The sequence below is a fragment of the Sus scrofa genome, chromosome 6, assembly GCF_054392235.1.
Source record: "Sus scrofa isolate SSC_HxYL_T2T_F1_AM1 chromosome 6, Sscrofa_HxYL_maternal_Yorkshire_Landrace_v2.0, whole genome shotgun sequence".
NCBI lineage: Eukaryota > Metazoa > Chordata > Mammalia > Artiodactyla > Suidae > Sus > Sus scrofa.
In genome coordinates this window covers 36256562-36275074 of record NC_139388.1, presented here as the reverse complement: position 1 = coordinate 36275074, position 18513 = coordinate 36256562, and the positions used below count along the sequence as shown (strand labels likewise).

The 18513-nt window shown below is 43.0% G+C and overlaps 1 protein-coding gene across 7 annotated transcripts in view; it reads left to right on the top strand.

Annotated features, from left to right (window-relative positions):
• TENT4B (terminal nucleotidyltransferase 4B) overlaps nucleotides 1-6416 on the top strand; it is a 66394-nt gene extending 59978 nt beyond the window's left edge. For 4 of the 7 annotated variants that reach the window (XM_084958437.1, XM_084958436.1, XM_021094216.2 and 1 more), the window contains 5 exon segments: nucleotides 17-143; nucleotides 244-347; nucleotides 451-638; nucleotides 2323-2487; nucleotides 3667-6416. In XM_084958437.1, the coding sequence (XP_084814563.1) occupies nucleotides 17-143; nucleotides 244-347; nucleotides 451-638; nucleotides 2323-2487; nucleotides 3667-3843 (761 nt within the window). In that variant the 3' untranslated portion in view covers nucleotides 3844-6416. 7 annotated transcript variants of the gene reach the window in all.
• The last annotated feature ends 12097 nt before the right edge of the window (nucleotides 6417-18513 follow it).

Below are 18513 nucleotides of genomic sequence, written 5' to 3'. Positions count from 1 at the left end.
TGCATTTCTTTTAAAGGTAATGATGTTGGAAGGAGTTCCTATGGGGCCATGCAGGTGAAGCAGGCCTTCGATTATGCCTACGTGGTCTTGAGTCATGCTGTATCGCCCATAGCAAAGTACTATCCCAACAACGAAACGGAGAGGTAAAGTTTAACTAAAGTCTGCCCATTGGGGTCAGAATTGGTTGTGGCTTCTTATCTTCGAATTAACGTTACCTCCCCTCTTTTTTTAAAACACTTGCAGCATCTTAGGTAGAATCATTAGAGTAACGGATGAAGTTGCCACATACAGAGATTGGATATCAAAGCAGTGGGGCTTGCAGAATAGGCCTGAGCCTTCATGCAATGGTAAGCATTTCTCCTTGATCAATGCACTGGGTATTAGAGGCTTTGCTCTGTTGTGCGTGCTTAATGGGAAGAAACGTTTTCCAATCTTTTGCCACTCTTTCAGGAAATGGTGTTACCTTGATAGTAGATACTCAGCAGTTAGATAAATGTAATAATAATCTATCTGAAGAAAATGAAGCCCTTGGAAAATGTAGAAGTAAAACTTCGGAATCTCTTAGTAAACACTCTTCAAACTCTTCATCAGGTCCAGTGTCTTCCTCCTCTGCCACACAGTCCAGCTCTAGTGACGTTGTAAGTATGAAGGCATAGTTTGCTAAACCTAGACCCTTGGGAGCTGTGGTGTGGGGGGTGATTCTATCGAGAGTCCAAGGCTAACTCCTTTTCTTATTCGTCCCTGGAAAACTTTAATGATTGTACTTTTTCTCAGCATTGTATGAAAGTTTTCAAGCATACGGCAAAAGTGAAAGAATTTTAGTGAATATCCATACACAGCAGCACTAGATTCTACCATTAACATTTGACTGATTTATCACGTAGCTAGTCATCCATTCACCAGTTCACCTTGTCAGTTTTGCAGACATCAGCGCACTTCCCGCAAAGGACTGTCATGAGTTCATCGTTAACCAGAGTTCAGTGTTTGTCCAGCTTTTTCTTTTGATAGGCAGTTGACACATGCGGAAATCTTAATTATTCAATTAATAAATGTTAACAAATACATACACACGTGTAACCCAAAATCCTGACAAAAATAGGCTATTTATACCATCACCCCAGAAAGTTCCCTCCTGATATTTTCTAGTCGATTCCCAATCTCGCTCTCAGAGGTAACCGCTGTTGTGGTTTTTCTAACACCACAGATAAGTTCTATCTGTTTCAATAGTCATGTAAGTGGCATATGTACTCTTCTGTTCACCATTTTAAATGTATAATTCAAGGTTTTTTTTTTTTTTAAAGCATATTTACAAAATTATACAGCCTGATTCCAGGACATTTCCATCACCCCAGAAAGAAGCCTAGAGGCAGCCCCTGACAATTCCTGTCTCCCCCCCACACCCCCAATGCAGTGGCAATCCCGGATCTTTCTGTCTTGTCCTGATTGAATTTTTATTTTTAGTATCAGTTATACCTACAGTTACTTACCCTCATCAGGATGAATTCTGAGTTTACGTAAAATTTTGAGATCTAAACAGGCTTTATTGACTTCAGGTGTATGACCTAAAGTCATCGAAATATACAAGAGACAGTTTTATGTTGCTGACTGCCGTTTATCACAGTGGAGACACAAATCCTCAGATACCCACGTGCTGTTTGGGTACCTGAGGCAGAGCCGTGGAGGGCGGAGTGCTGAGCTAGAGGCACAGACGGGTGGAAGCAGAGCCGGTCTCGAGAGGGACTGAGGATCTGTGTCTCCTAAGTGCTGGGCAGAGCGCAGCGAGGGCAAAGGGCAGACCCCGGGAGAGTAGCAGTCATGGCCCAGGCCGCCGGAGACAGGTGGGAAGCCCCCCGCCACACGCCGTGTTGGTTGGAGGAAACGCCGATTTGTCACCGCAGACTCTCAGAGGCTGCGTCCTTGGAAGTGATCGTTTCGTATTTGGTTGAAGACTTCGAATCAGGGACTGGCGTCTAGGTCTCCACTCTTTGCCATGCACTTTCCACTCTAGCACGGCTCCTTCGCTGTCAATAAAAATGCAAATAAACTTGGACCTCTGTGGAGCTCCTTCAAGGCCGATTAACAGGGTCAGGCGTGGGCAGTGGATTTGCCAGTGAACAGAAGCCCTCTGATACCATAAGCCACTTGAAATGTCTGGAGGAAAACTTAAGCAGTTAATTTTATAAATTGCTCGCTGTGCTTCCTTTAACTCCCAAATGTTTAAACTTAGTCCAACGAGTGCTTAGCTGATGTTGTTTTCCCTTCTTAATACTGGATATCTCCATCATTCCTGTGTCACGTTATGACTCGTGTGACTTGTGTTAGGATTCCGACGCGACGCCATGCAAAACCCCCAAACAGCTGCTCTGCCGTCCGACCCCTGGGAATCGAGTAGGGTCGCAGGATGTGTCCTTGGAATCCTCTCAGGCAGTGGGAAAAATGCAGAGCGCCCAGGCCACTAGCACCTCCAACAGCACCAACAAATCCCAGGTGTGTGGAACTTGTGTTTTTAGTTGTTAGGATTCAGTATAGAACTTTAGAGTTTTGTACACACACACACACACACACACGTATATACATACATACACATATACACACACTCATCACAGGTTTGAAGAAAGCTCTAGGATGAAGGACAAACGTATTTTGTTCTAGGAGATTCTAAAACATGGCAGGTAACAGAATGTCCTGAGAGTCTTTGTGAGACACCAGTGTAACACACGGCTTTGTGTGCATCTAGTGACTCGTCTTTATAAGATGTCCCAGCCAACCCACCTCATTACAAAAAACATTTCTTCAGGCTATAAAAAGGTTTAGTTGTACTTGAAGTAAACACACATGAAGCTTTTGCACGATCTCATTGCAGTGCTGTGCACATCTGGGAATAACAGCCTTTTTAATTAATTTATAACAAAACAACCTTTTTTTTATATTTTAGTATTCAATACCGAGTTAGTTGCCTGGGTTGAAATGATCAGATAGCAGTCAGCCACAGTCAGCTGATTAGCTTTAGCTTTGACTTCAAAAGGCCACAGAGATACTCTATTGGAAGTTTCTCAGTTGCCTAAAATTTTATTAATCCTGAGCAATGAATCAGAATGAGAGGAAGAAGCCACTTCGTACGGGACTCTGGTCTGAGGCCATCCCACCCTTCCCAGTGCTTTGGGCACCCTGGGGAAGGCGCTTGCTGTAGAGACTGACTGTTAACGTCAGTCACCCCATGTCTGACTTGGTTATGTACACCAAACACAGACTTACTCCGAAAATGCAGTTTAAGTAGCAGGTGGTAGCAGGAAAGGAGTGCCCAGCCGTGATGACCCCGGGCTAGCAGCACACCTGCTTGTCCAAAGGCTTCTTCCAGTACTGCTGGTTATCATGTGCTGTGATGCTTGATAAATTCCTTAAGAAAAGCCTTCAATCCACGTACTCTGTTAAGATGGCAAGACTGCTTCTTAACAGAAGATGTGGTCTGTGTTTTTCAATATTTCCATAAAAAAAATAATGTAAAAGTTTTAAAGCCTAAGGAAATTAAGCCCTGTAGCATCATTTTCCTCTTGCTAGATAAGTCAGCGTATTCCTAGTTAGGAAAGCTGCCCGAGTCAGGTCGTAGCGAGGGCTCTGTTGAATCCACGGTACTAACGTCTTTCTGACCGCTTTCCTTCTCTGCAGCATGGATCAGCAAGGCTCTTTCGTTCTTCCAGCAAAGGCTTCCAAGGTACAACCCAAACAAGCCATGGTTCCTTGATGACAAACAAACAACATCAAGGCAAATCAAATAATCAGTATTACCATGGCAAAAAGAGGAAACACAAGAGGGACGCCCCCCTCTCAGACCTTTGTAGATAGTCGGCGTTGCACGATGGACTGTCTTCTGTGTGCAATGGTCTCATGCTCAGGACAGTTGGATAGGGACTCCTGGGAGACGTTCGGGAGCCTTACACTGTTCAGACGTTGATTTAGCAACTGCGTTTTTTCCCAGCTCGCCACGGAATGGATCATGAAGACGGACAACTGCAAAAACAAAAAGCAAGCAAAAAAGGGGAAAAAAAAAAAACAAAAAAAAAAAACAGGCTGCTCATTTGTTAAGTCATATGCTACAACAGGGTCATTTTAAGATTTAAAGCTTGAATGTAAAATAAATCTATTTCTCATTGGCTTTATGCAGAGTTATAGGGAATAGTATTCAGTGTGGGTAGGTATAGAAACAAGAAACATTTTCAGAGGATGGGGTGGGGAAGGAAAACACAGGTATCTTATAGGAAGTCCCGATTCCAAAGGGGAAAGTGATCTGTGCATGTTTCTTTCTTTCTTTCTTTTTTTTTTTTTTTAATATTTTTGCATATATTTACCATTTTATTGTGTGTATATATAGATGACCATATAGGAAATTGATATTTGTAATAGTGGATTTGTTAATACTTTTTACATAACATTACTGTTTAAATTGTAAACAGATTTTTCTCAGGATTAGTTTGAAAAATAATCTGAATTGTCATCTTAACATCCATCTATAGGGAAGTGATTAGTTCTATTACTCAATTTGTTTCCTCAGCATTGAAATGACTTAATAGAACCCTTGTGACCTGCTGCAAAAATTTTCCTCTCTAAAGAAAAGGTTATGGTGGCAAATGACGTTTATTTTATTTTGTAAAAAAAGAAAAAAAAATATGTACTATGTACTTTTGTGTAAACACTGAAAAATCTCTAGTCATCTCTAAGAATTAACTTGCAACTGTTTTCTATAGTGCTGTCGTCTTGGGCAATGGGCAATTACATGACTTTGTGTTTGTTTCCTTTGCAGTCTTTTTTTTTTTTCCCCCCCAAACTCTTCCTCGTAGGAAAAAAAAAAGGCCGCCCGCGTCTGGTCCCATTCCCGTTGCAGTGAAACCTCGAGTTCCACAGCCTTTGCATGCTGGCTTCTCTAACCCTGTGTGCTGCGTGTGCTTGTTTTTCTCATCTCGTATTCTTTTTTAAAGTCATGCTTAACTACTGTGGGAGAGAATAACTGTAAACAGCTTTAATTAAATCATACTTATAAAAAACTATTTTCTTATACTCCACTTTATGCTTTTGGTATTGTTGATCTTTAAAAATTAAATGGTCTTTGATAATGGATCTATTTTGTATTGCCTTATTAAGACCAAATACTTCTTGTCATCCCATTCTTTATCCTCTCATTTCATGGAATTGTTATCGTTAATTAAAACTTTTTTAAACATTGGCTTGTTTCAATCATACTGTAAATTTTGATTGTGGTCAGCTTTGAGTGCAAAGGAGATGTATAATTCTGTTACTCATCACATGTCGAGTTTGAAACTCAGTTGGGAGTATTTAATAGAATGTAAGTGACGTTTGAAAATGTTTTCTAAGTGAATGCTCTTATGTTTAGCATCAGTGTGTGTGGCTCTGTTAATTCCAGCCATTTCTGAGATGAGATTCTTTTTATATATATATATATATATATATATATATATATATATATACATACATATATATATATACACACACACACACACACACACACACATATAAAGTACTATACTTCTTTTAGGAATTTCTTTTATATGCATTTATGAAATACTGAAGACCAATCAGCCCATAAATGGACACTTAGTGCAACTTTTTATAGAGAAAATAATGCTAAAGTAAGACCAAAACTGATGTCATCATTGAAAGTAACAGTTTTCAATATGTTCGTATTTTAATTCACAACGGAAAAATGTGTTCCAAAACTGGAAATTCATAATACTTGTGTAAACTGTGGAAGATTTTAAATGTGATGTTATTTTGACAATGTTTTAAATTTTAGTCACATTTTATTCTGATCAGAATTTTTTATCAAGATGTTGAGCTTTTGTTTTTTGAAACTAGTTTGTCATAACATATTGTGCATAATCACAGTATTTATTTTCTAGGACTCTTGTGAATGTGTAGACTTATGTTTACTACTAAGGGAACAATTATTTATAAAATAATATTAAATCCAGTATTAGCTGCCTATCTCAGACACTTAATACTTGCAGAGAGATCCATGTTACATAACCACACTGAAGTTTTTGTTTTGTTTTGTTTTTGCAAAGAATCACCCTCATTGTTGAAAGTAAATGTACTCTTAGGGTGCAGATATTAGTGTTCCAATAAGCATGTGATTATATTAAGGTGGTGGTAGCGGGAAGATAATCTTGATTCCATTGGGAATCTTAGGTTTTCGTAAATTTATTGGGAAAATAGTTTTTCCTGTACTGCTGAAGTTTCTTTTTGGTAAACAGTATCTTTCTAAAAGAAAAAGCATGAAGGAGAAATTGAGGTGTGTACATTTCCTCAAATGACCAGCATTGTATTCGTGAATACTATGTATCTTGCAATGAACAGTGTGGAAGCTGTTCATTTTTCAATCTGAAGTAAAATACTTTCAAGAACTTTTAGTTTGCCTGCTCATTTGTTTTGTACATTTCATCTCTGTATTTGACTCCTGTCTTTTTTTCTTTTTTTGAGTTTTAATATTTTCTATAAGGATTTTGTGACTGTGTCAGAAACGTGCCATTTATATATTAGAGTCCATCCATATCCATGACTCATAACCTTCCTTTGCCAGTACTTGCAGAATGGAATCTTATAGGTTCTGCATCTATGGTGACATTTCTCTGGCGGTCATGTCTGTGTGCCTGGTTGGTGTGGAAGTGTTCTTCAGAAGTCATAATAAACATTTAAATACTGGTTTTTAGAGGTGCTGACGGGTCAAAGAGGTATCAGCACGCACGCTGAGTGCTTACGTTTGATGATAAAGATAAATGCATTTTTTTCCTCCAGTTTTAAGGTGTCCATGAAGGTGCCCAGTTTTTATTGTCTTTGATTTGTTTGGCAGTCTTGCGTGTGGCTTTCACGTCCACCTTTGATCTGTGGGATCTACTGGTTTTACATGGAGTTGCCCCCCTGCCCCCCACCGTCTTCCACAGTTGACCGCAGCATATTTTTGGTCCTGTTCTGAGTGTTTCGCCTTTATTTACATTTTGAGCCTCTTATTCATATTTAGGTTATTTGCTTTGGCTCCAAATATTCCTGGATAAAGTCTTCACGGAGCAAAATACATTGCAGTAGGGAGAGCATTTTTCATAGTCTTTTTCCTCTGGAGTCTTCTATCTCCGTGTGTGTCCATTTCATTCCTCCCCCCACCCCCCACCCCGTGCGATGGTAAGTGGACATTGCGTTTGCCTTACCCCGTGGACTGGTGTCTGGGGTTCTGATCTGTAGACGGGTCGTAAGAGTCTGACAGCTCTGAGCTACAGGGCCCTATTGCTGTGACGTGTACTCACTGCAAAGACATCCCCCATGACGAGAATGTAGTTTTCTAGGTTGCTCTATGGGAATCCTTGAGGTCACCATTATCAGGTACTGTTGATAAGTTTTGCTGCTATTTTTATTGTTGCTGACATTTCTTCTCAATTTTGATGTTAATCTAAAGTTTGAAACCCATCAGCTCCTTTACTTGCTACAAGCTGTTGATTTCTTCGTGTTTCAGTTACTAACTAGAAGTGTTGCTAGGACATTGGTTGCTTCTCAGTTACTCTGTCAAACGTTAAACGGTAAGGTGTAAAAATATCTCCAGGCTTGCTGTGATTAAATATGAAAATGTTAAAATTTAACAATCAGAAGAGTTTATGCTTAGGCGTTCCCGGGGTGGCTCAGTGGAAATGAACCCAACCGGTATCCATGAGGACGCGGGTTCAGTCCCTGGCTTCGCTCAGTGGGCTGAGGATCTGGCATTGCCATGAGCTGTGGTGTATGTCCCAGATGCGGCTCGGATCCGACATTGCTGTGGCTGTGGTGTAGGCCAGCAGCTGTAGATCCCACTCGACCCCTAGCCTGGGAACTTCCATAAGCTGCAGGCACGATCCTAAAAAGCAAAAATAATAATTTATGCTTATCCATCAGTTCTTAACTCTCATTTGAACTGTTTGAATTAGTGGAAGGCAGCATTCTCATATTTTGTGAGCAAAGTATTCTATAAACGAGTTGATTAAACTTGAGTAGAAAAGGTAGATTTTGTACTTTTTACGCTGGTCGTCATCAGTGACAGAGCTCGTCCAGTGAGACACATGTAGAGAATGGTGTGCCCTTGACGTGGGAGCAGAGATAGTAGAAGCGGTTCCTGGGAGTGGGGTCCTGACCTTTTGCCTCAGTTTCTAAAGCCCAAGACTCTTTAACTACCTGCAATTTTGTCAGAACAGTTTTGGGCAGAATAAATGTTAAAGAACAAATTTTAATATGCTGCTTGATACGGAACATAACTAAGACACCAACCAGATTTTATTTATTTGCATGACTGGAAAACATAACCCAGAAGCCTTTTCCTTGACCATCTTCTTGTGAGCTATCTTGACTTTACACCTTAAGCAACTTTTTAAGTCAAAGACAATGAACTAAATATCTGTGTACATTGAATTTTGACAGAATTATTAACCAGAGGAATTGCTTATAAAGTCTGCTGATTTATTCGATATCCAGAGTTAAATATTTACTCAAGGACAGTTTTTAGCTAGTAAACTAATGTCATTTTACTCATGTCAGGTTGGGCTGTTTAGTTTGTTTCCCCCACCCCCACCCCAGAGTATTAGGCATTCACGTCTTCTACTTGAGTATGTGCCTTACTAAGTTTCGCCGAGCCCGTAGTCTCCTAGGCAGAAGGAGGTAACACTTCAGAGAGCGGCTGAACCAGACGATGAAGATAGGCACCCCCTTTGATGACTGTAAGCTCGAGGTGTCTCCTGGATTTGCTGAGAGAGACATTAGCCATAAGAACAGATGCTAAGAGGGAAGACAGGTGTTTTCTTGTTCTTCTTCTTTTGTGTACCTCAGCGAATGTGTTTATTGACATTTGCCCATCATCTTACTTTTGCCTTTTAAGTCCTTTTGGTTCCACGCAGTCGTGGCTGCTTTTCATTGCAACAGCCTCTTCGTGTCCTGATTAAAGGGAAGGTCTCCACTAAGCAAACAGTCTGGATGAATGTGTTTGGAGTGTTGTTTTCTCTTAAAGATGCTGTGGTAGTGAGAGGTTATGAAGTGAAGCAAGCTAGTCATTACCCTGCTGGTTGGGTGGGAGGAGCGAGGAAGAGAGAAGCCTAGGAGAAGCATTCCCTAAAGCCAGTAACTTGGGGAAATTTCATCCTTGTCTCTCATGGACGGGTCAGCTGTACCTTTTAAAGAGAATGAGATTTTTGGTTATCAGCCACATTTTTTGAGTTTCAATTTTATCTTCACTTTTCCGCTTGGGTTCTGTGCAACTCAGAGCTGTTCCCTGCATCATTTTACCATTACCTTTTATATTTGGTTGCAACGTATAGTATGTCTCTTTGTCCCTAAATCTCGGAAATTTAAGATCCCCTCTTTTCTGATTTTTACATATTGCAAAGTCCAGAGGCACTTTTTAAAACGTCTTTGGGAGTTCCTGTCACGGCGCAGCGGAAACGAATCCGACTGGGAACCATGAGGTTGCGGGTTCGATCCCCGGCCTCGCCCAGTGGGTTAAGGATCCTGCATTGCTGTGGCTGCGGCATAGGCTGGCAGCCGTAGCTCCAATTAGACCAAAAAAAGTCTTTTTGAAAATCTTGTACTCCTAAAACAATTCAAAGACTTGTTGCAAGTTTCGGAGTCTTCACTTTACATTCACTATTGAAAAACACGGGTTTACCTCCGAAAGTTAAGGGCGAAAAGCTAGGTGGCAGCCAGTCTAGTTTCTGGATACGCATGTGAAGGACCAAGATAAACATTTTTAGTGGCATATATGTAGATACATACGTTTAGCACTTTGATGAACCAGTGTTTATTTTTAACAACTTGTTTGTTTATTTCCTTCTTTGATTAGCATTGCCTTCTGTGTTAAGAAATGCGGACTCCTGCGAGGTGCTGGAGGTTTGAATCATCTTGAAAGCTTTCCAATCTTGTCTAGTTAACCGCTGCAGAGGCACTAAGGAATTTACAGAGAAAAGAGATTTGATACAAACGATTTATGAAATCTCCACATTTCCTGAGGTCCTGTCACTGGGCACCAGTTACCAATGCTGTGAATGAATTGCACCTGGAAGCTTTTTCTTTTTTTTTTTTTTAACACTAACGACGATTTCTTCAAAGATGTCAATTGTTTGCCTTGGAAAGTTTATAAATTGCATTTCTACGTGCATCTGCCCACAGTACTCACATTGGGTTTATTATTCATAACCTGCAATTTAATAAAGGCTTCGTGGTTTGATTTATCTTCAAAACCTCCGGTATGAGCCTTTGTGTAAAACTTGAATGGCTACTTAAAATTTTTTTTATTTAAATTTTTTTTTGGTTTTTTTAGGGCCTCACCCACAGCACATGGAGGTTCCCAGGCAAGGGGTAGAATCGGAGCTGAAGCTGCCATCCTACACCACAGCCACAGAAACTGGATCCGAGCTGCGTCTGCGACCTACACCACAGCACACGGCAACCCCGGATCCTTGACCCACTGAGCGAGGCCAGGGATCGAACCTCCGACCTCACGGATGCTGGTCAGGTTCATTTCCGCTGAGCCATGATGGGAACTCCTAAAAGTTTTGTTTTAATCTTGTAATTCTAAGGACAGCCCTTATTTAGACTAAGAGGTTTTCTTGTACCTATATGGATACCATTTCGGGAGGTTTTCATCTTTTTTTTTTTTAAGGGCCGCACCTGCGGCATATGGAAGTTCCCAGGCCAGGGGTTGAATCTGAGCTGCAGCTGTAGGCCTACGCCACAGCCACAGCAATGCGGGAACCAAGCCTCTTCTGTGACTTACACCACAGCTCATGGCAACATCGTGTCTCCAAACCACTGAGCAAGGCTGTGGTTTGAACCCACATCCTCATGGATACTAGTTGGGTTTGTAACCCACTGAGCCACAACAGGCACTCCCCTTTCTTTGGGGTGGAGTTCATCCTTTTTAATGCCGGCAGTGGAGTGGGAGAAGCTTTAAGATGCTTCCCCTGCCCGCCTCCTGCCCATATCCTGGCCAAAGATAGCCTTTTGGCCTCCCCACAGCCATTGCAAGCCTGGAAACTGACTCCCTAGAATTTGGCTATTCCCAAGTATCAGCCCCGTTTTATTCTTTGCTTTAATATAAGGGGTTGTGCTCTCTGTACCGAGAAATTGCTCAGTGGGACAGACACAGACTCTAACAGTAGAGTCATGAAAGTGTTTGATTTTCCAAAGAACAGAGAAACAGGGTTAATAAGTGCAGCTCAAACATGTTTTCAGGATTCTGCTCACCTAGGGGGTAGACCTGGCAGTTCCATGGCACGGACCAGTGGTGCTTGCCTGGAACCCAACTGAATGATGGTGGGGAAAATCCCTGGGTAGTTTGCTTCAGGATAATTACAAGCTTGGTTTCGGTGAAAAGCAGCTCAGCCGTCTGTAGACAACTAGCTGGTAAAACCAGACTGCCCACTCCAGCCTGATTTCTTCCGTTCACCTCTTATGTGTGTACTGGAAATGCTCCCTTAAAAAAGCAAAAAAGCATAACCCTGTCAACTAGCATGTCGGAAACGTCTCAAATGGTAAATGAGAAAATAAACAATACACAGGACAGCTTTGGCCAGCTCCCCAAACAGTGAATTTACTTAATTTCTCACCTACTATGTGAATGTATGCTCCATTGTACATACAATATGTAAATATCCGCATAAAAGGAGCTCGTGACCCTTCACCCCCTTAGTCCCATTGAGCTCCCTAAAGCTAGCGCCTTTCATATTTGGGGATGTCTACTTCTAGATTTTAGAAAATGCATTTTCATACAGAAACATCTGCACAAATATAATTTCAGAGGGGTCTTTCCCCCTTTTACCTAAGTGGAATCATTCTGGAGTGTTCTGCAGATCCCTTCCCGTATGGAGGGATCTTTCCACGTCAGTGCACCTGCAGATCTGCCTCATTTCCTTCTTAGGATGCCGACTTCTGCTTTCAAGGAGCTTTGGTAAATTCACAGGTCCGATACCCCAAGGCTCTTAGACGCTTGTAAGTGCTTATGAAATGTTCAGCACTTTTGAGCTCAACTTGAATAGTTTTCTAAAGTATTACTATCTGATGGCACTCTCCTTCCGCACTTTTATGAGAAAAAAGTTTCCCTCGGTTTTATCTTCTTTTAGGAGAATTTTCAGGAGTGACTTTTGGATATTTGTGCTAGGATCTAATGTTCTAAATGCAACATGGTCATCTGAAACTATGCCCTGCTTTTTCTGTATTTCCACTTGAAAAAAATAACCTTGGCAAAACTGAGGAAAAAATATTAGTTGGAATTCCCATTGTGACTCAGGGGAGTTAAGAGCCCAACTGGTATCCATGAGGATGCAGGTTCAATCCCTGGCCTTGCTCAGTGTGTTAAGGATTGGGCATTGCTGTGGCTGTGGTGTAGGCTGGCAGTTGTGGCTCTGATTGGACCCCTAGCCTGGGAACCTCCATATGGCACAGGTGTGGCCCTAAAACAGAGAAAAAATTAGTTGTATTGATCACGTTCTACCACCTGCCCTTTCACTTAATCTTTTAAGACCCTTCAATAACTGCAGCAGCAGTAGCTGTAAAATTATGTCTAAAAATTAGTTATCATCTGTCTTAAAGTAGAGAGAATCATAGTGAGCAAAGAGAACTCTGGTGAGAAAAAGAACCCAGCTATTTGGGTCAAGAGAAGGCAGAGAACTGCCTTGGATTTTATTGAAAAAAATCCCCTGGAAAAAATTTATTGGAAAAAGAGGATGAATGGTAGCTGTGGGAAATTCCAGACAGTGATCTCCCTAATTTTTAGGAGCTATCATTTAAGGAGATATTTTCTTTGAAATCACTTTATCAGGCTCTTGTGTGGATGTAGAATTTCTGCTGTGATCTCTGTTCATTAGCGCTCAGTAAAGTCTGTGATGAGATGTCCTATGTTTACCATGCTAGCTTAGGAAGGCAACAGCTTTGACTTTTAAATTGGGACTATTTTTCACTTTGTAAGAAAAATGCACTCAGATCCCACGTTGCTGTGGCTGTGGCGTAGGCCGGTGGCTACAGCTCTGATTGGACCCCTAGCCTGGGAACCTCCATATGCCGCGGGTGCAGCCCTAAAAAGACAAAAAAAAAAAAAAAAAAGCTTTATGCTTCTTGCTTGTCTAAGAAAACCATTTCAAAACAGTGATGAAATAAAAATTTACATTTTAAGACAAGAGAAGAACAATTTAGACAAACATCTCTGCCTGTTTGGCCTCCTGCCTCCCACTGAGTATGTGTTGTATCTCTGCCTTATGTGCCAACAAGATCTCCCCAATGGCAGAAACACCTGCTCCACCGTAAAGATCAATTTTTTGTCCTGCTGCTGTCAACTATGTAACTCCTTAGAGGATAATATTTTTTTTCTCAACTCTTGCCATGAGGAGCTGACATCTTTCTTTGGTGAACTTTGTGTGCAATGCCAACATACCATTTCCCTTAAAGACAATGATGGGTACAGAACGGACTGGTCAGATGACCTGGGGCGAGCACTAGGCTAATAGAAGTTCTTAAATACTTACCAGCTGATTCATGTTACTAGTTATAGTACTTATATCCTGCCTATTTTACAAGATTATTGTTTCTTGTGCTGCCACGTATGTGACGGAGCCCCAGATAAAGGTCATGATGATCCGACACCTGGAAACAATGGCTCGATGAGTGTAAGAGGGTAACTCCAGATGTGCGAAAAAGCAGCGAGCGAGAACCATTTCCTGGATTGTAACACTAGTAGCAACAGGCTGTCCAGACGCTTCTGGCTGCTGGGAGCAGTGCCCATCAGTGAACTCCTCGCCTGACCTGGGAATGAGCATTCTTGGTGCCGTGGAACAAACTGGTCCCAAACGGCCCCCCTTGCCGTGGTCAAAATTAAGACCTAAAGGCGGAGTTCCCGTCGTGGCGCAGTGGTTAACGAATCCGACTAGGAACCATGAGGTTGCGGGTTCGATCCCTGCCCTTGCTCAGTGGGTTAACGATCCGGCGTTGCCGTGAGCTGTGGTGTAGGTCGCAGACGCGGCTTGGATCCTGCGTTGCTGTGGCTCTGGCGTAGGCTGGCAGCTATAGCTCCAATTCGACCCCTAGCCTGGGAACCTCCATATGCCGCGAGAGCGGCCCACGAAATAGCAAAAAGACAAAAAAAAAAAGACCTAAAGGCAAGGGATTGTAAATAAGGGATGCCGCCCACCATCCAGTCATCAGCCACTGATGCTGGTGACCTGCCCTACCTGTCTACAGGGGTTCGAGGGGACCATCAGGATGAGGCCCTGGGTGCTCAGGAAAAGCTGAGAGACTAGCCCTCAGATGGGTATTTTCAGGAGAAAATATGATGAACACAGGTTCTGGCCTCTTCCCCAGACTTAGAAAACCATGAACTGCGGTGTCTGTTCCTCCCAGCGAGCAGCAACCGCCTACCCAGATGTGGGCTTGATTCCACCTCGCTCGCTCCGTGGCCAAACTTAAATATATACTCGTGTCTCCCCCTTAGCTCTTCAGAACTGTTCTCAGAGCTCCCCGACTGTCTCCTGGGTTCTAAGTCTCAGTCTGGCTCCAATAAAACTAACCACTTTTATCTTAGATCGACCATTACTTTCCTTGTCAACAATCCAAACGAAAATGCAAAATAATCGCTTTGGGAAATAGCATGCATTTGTGTTACATGTGCGTTTATAAGGCAGTAAGCAACCCAGATTTGAAAACACAGGATGAAAACGTTTTTGAGAAACCCATGAGAGCTAGACACGTCGATGTTTAACGCCAATATTAAAATGAAAGGAGAGGCTTAAAAGTATCAAGTGGCTGGAGTTCCCGTCGTGGCACAGTGGTTAACAAATCTGACTAGGAACCGTGAGGTTGCGGGTTCGGTCCCTGCCCTTGCTCAGTGGGTTAAGGATCCGGCGTTGCCTGAGCTGTGGTGTAGGTTGCAGACGCAGCGTGGATCCCACGTTGCGGCTGCAGCTCCGATTAGACCCCTAGCCTGGGAACCTCCATATGCCAGGGGATCGGCCTAGGAAAAGGCAAAAGACGAAAAAAAAGAAAAAAGTATCAAGTGGCTTTGTATCCCCATATCCCTGTGCAGAGGAGCTATTGCTCAATTTGGGTTGCAAACCACTTTGGCACTCGAATCCCTCAGCAGGTATCTTCTGGAATGTGGTTTTGTGCAAGCACTCAAAATAGTCGAAAGGTGATTAAGTCATGTATCTTTGTTTTTTAAAATCCGATTCAAGAAAGCGGTGCTTTCACATAAATAGGCAAATTATCTCCACAGGAGAAGCTGAGTGAAGGGGAAAAGGTGACAGAACAGCCTGTGGAGAGAGGGATGTGTCAGGTGGCCAGGCCTGCGTGAGGGGACCCTGGGGAGCTGGGCCCTGCCGAGAAAGGGAAAGGCAGGTGAACAGGGGCAGAGCGGCAGTGTGGTTGTCATTTAAACCAGTAGTTCTAGGGAGTTCCCATTGTGACTGAACCCAACTAGCATCCATGAGGACGCAGGTTCGATCCCTGGCCTTGCTCAGTGGGTTAAGCATCTGGCATTGCCGTGAGCTGTGGTGTAGGTCACAGATGGAGCTCAGATCTGACATTGTTGTGGCTGTGGTGTAGGCCAGCAGCTGCAGCTCCGATTCAACCCCCAGCCTGGGAACCTCCATGTGCTGCACCTTCGGCCCTAAAACAAAACAAAATCGAAACAAAACCAAAACAAAACAAAATGAAAACCAACAAAAAGTTTTTCTCCCATTCCTTCCCTCTTCTTTCTTCCTCTCCACTTATGACTGTTAGTGGGAGGTTTTTTGGGGGCGTGGGGGTGGAGCGTTTACCTCCGTGTCTCTAAATAATACTCTTCTAATGCCACTTCTCTATTTTCTTGTTCTTGAAATTATGTGTTGACTTCCTACCACCCCTAGATCTGTGCATCCCAACAGTCAGATTGAATTTTGCTTCGCACAATATACAGTGGTTACATTATTGCCACTGTGTAGATGCTGCTCTTACTCATTGCACTCTGTGATAATAGGACTCCTTTCCTTTTTTTTCCCCTTTCTTTTCTTTCTTTCTTTCTTTCTTTCTTCCTTTTTTTTTTTTTTTTTTTTTTTTTGCCTTTTAAGGCCTCACTCACAGCATATGAAGGTTCCCAGCTTAGGGGTTGAATCAGAGCTGCAGTCGCTGGCCTACACCACAGCCACAGCCAAGCCAGCTCCTTAACCCATTGAGCGAGGCCAGGGATCGAACCCACATCGTCATGGATCCTAGTTGGGTTCGTTAACATTTCTTCATCACTTCCCATGATGCTGAGCCACGACGGGAACGCCTCCTTTCCTTTTTCTGCACAAGTTTTTTCCCCCCTTGGCTTGTTTTTAGTTTTCCATGTTAATTCGCCCTAAACTCTGCCAATTTTCTAAGCCTCTCCAAATCTCAGGTGCATCAGAGGCATCTCTTCTGGAGCTTCTGGCCAGCCGTGGCCTTGCACACATCACCCTGGACTGTCTGTCCCACCTCCACCTGGACGTGACCTTTGCCTATCCCAGGCTGCAACTCCTGTTCTCCTGGTCCTCTATTTCCCTTTTTGACTCTCCTTTCATTAGCGCCCAGCCCCCAGTAGCTTCCTGGGAAAGTGTGCCCAGGTGGTAAACATCTGAAAATGTCTTTGTTCTTTTTTTAATGATGATTTTTATTTTTTTCATTATAGTTGGGTTACAGTGTTCTGTCAATTTCCAACTAAACAGTCTTTGTTCTTTATTTATGCTCAACTGATAGTTTGGCTGGATATAGAATTCTGGGTTGGAAAACAGTTTTTCTTCAGAATTTGAAAACATTCCTTCATCCCTTCCCCTAATGCTGTGAGAAGGCTTGGTAGTAACATTTTTGCCCCCTCCTCTATCTCAAAAAGTCTCTTTTGTCCCCAGTGGTCTGAAATTTCTCTGCGAGTGAAATGAGGTGGTTCTGTTTCTGTCTGTTGTACTGAGCATTCGATGATACAGGCCCTTCCAGTCTGGTACTGCATGGCCTTTAGTACTGGGAAATCTTGTATTCTTTTTTTTCTTCCTCCTTTCTGTTTGTTCAGGAACTCCATAATTATTCAAATATTGGGTCTCCTGGACTGATGTCTCCCTTTCTTAACTCTCTTCTTCTCTATTTTCCATCTCTGACTTTTTATTCAACTTTATCTGTTGCCTTTTTTTTTTTTTTTTATGCTTTTTAGGGCCGCATCCGTGGTATATGGAGATTCCCAGGCTAGGAGTTGAATCAGAGCTGCAGCTGCCAGTCTACACCACAGACACAGCCACGTAGGATCCAAGCCGCGTCTGCGACCTACACCACTGCTCATGGCAACACCAAATCCTTAACCCACTGAGCCTTTGTCTTCATGGATACTAGTGGGGTTTGCTACCCCTGAGCCACAACAGAAACTCCCTCTCTTGGCTTTTTTTTGTTTGTTTTTGTTTTTTTGTTTTGTCTTTTTTTGCTATTTCTTGGGCCGCTCCCGCGACATATGGAGCTTCCCAGGCTAGGGGTCCAATCAGAGCTGTAGCTGCCGGCCTACACCAGAGCCACAGCAACGTGGGATCCGAGCTGTGTCTGCAACCTACACCACAGCTCATGGCAATGCCGGATCGTTAACCCACTGAGCAAGGGCAGGGACTGAACCCGCAACCTCACGGTTCCTAGTTGGATTCGTTAACCACTGCGCCACCACGGGAACTCCCCTCTCTTGGCTTTTCGCTTTTGCTCTCATGTTTTTTGGTTGAGATTTTTTTTTCTTTTTGCCCTCAGATGCTCCTTGTCAAAAAAAATAGTGTCCTATTTGATTTTGTGGTTACAATGTAGTTTTGAATCTCTGAAGATAGGAATGACATAGTTTTTGTCCACCTGCCTAGTCTCTGTGACCTTCCTCCCCGCCTTTTGTTGTCTTGGACTCTTATTTTGGGTGAGAGGCTTTCCTCAGAGTCCTGGTATTTTCTGGTTGCCTGCACATGTGTAAGAATGAGGCCCAACAAGCTCGTGGGACGATCTGGACTCAGCGTGGCAGCCAGCTGTGCTTCTCTCAGGGTGATTAGGCTTGATGGTGGTGAGGAGAGCAGAGAATACCTCCAGCCTGGGAGTAAGAGTCTAGCTGCCAGCATCCTGGGAGCTGAGTGCAGAAGAGGCTGGCTTGGGGGTCAGGGTGGGGGGTATGTCTCAGCTTCCCAAATAAATTTGCCTTTGAAATTTCTCTTTTCTCGCAGCTGGGCTTGGTGTGGTCTAATTCAGAGACTCTATTTTAGCTTTCCCAGAGAAAAACCCTGCAGACTTCTGCTTGGGTCAGGAGCGGGTGGTGGTGGTGGTCAGGGTGGTGGAGTGACTGGCCCTCCCCCCGTTTTTTTCTTTTTTTAGGGCTGCACCTGTAGCAAGCGGCAGTTCCAGGTTAGGGGTCCAATTGGAGCTACAGCTGCCAGACTACACCACAGCCACTGAAACACAGGATCCTAGCTGCACCTGCAACCCATACCACAGCTCATGGCAATGCCAGAT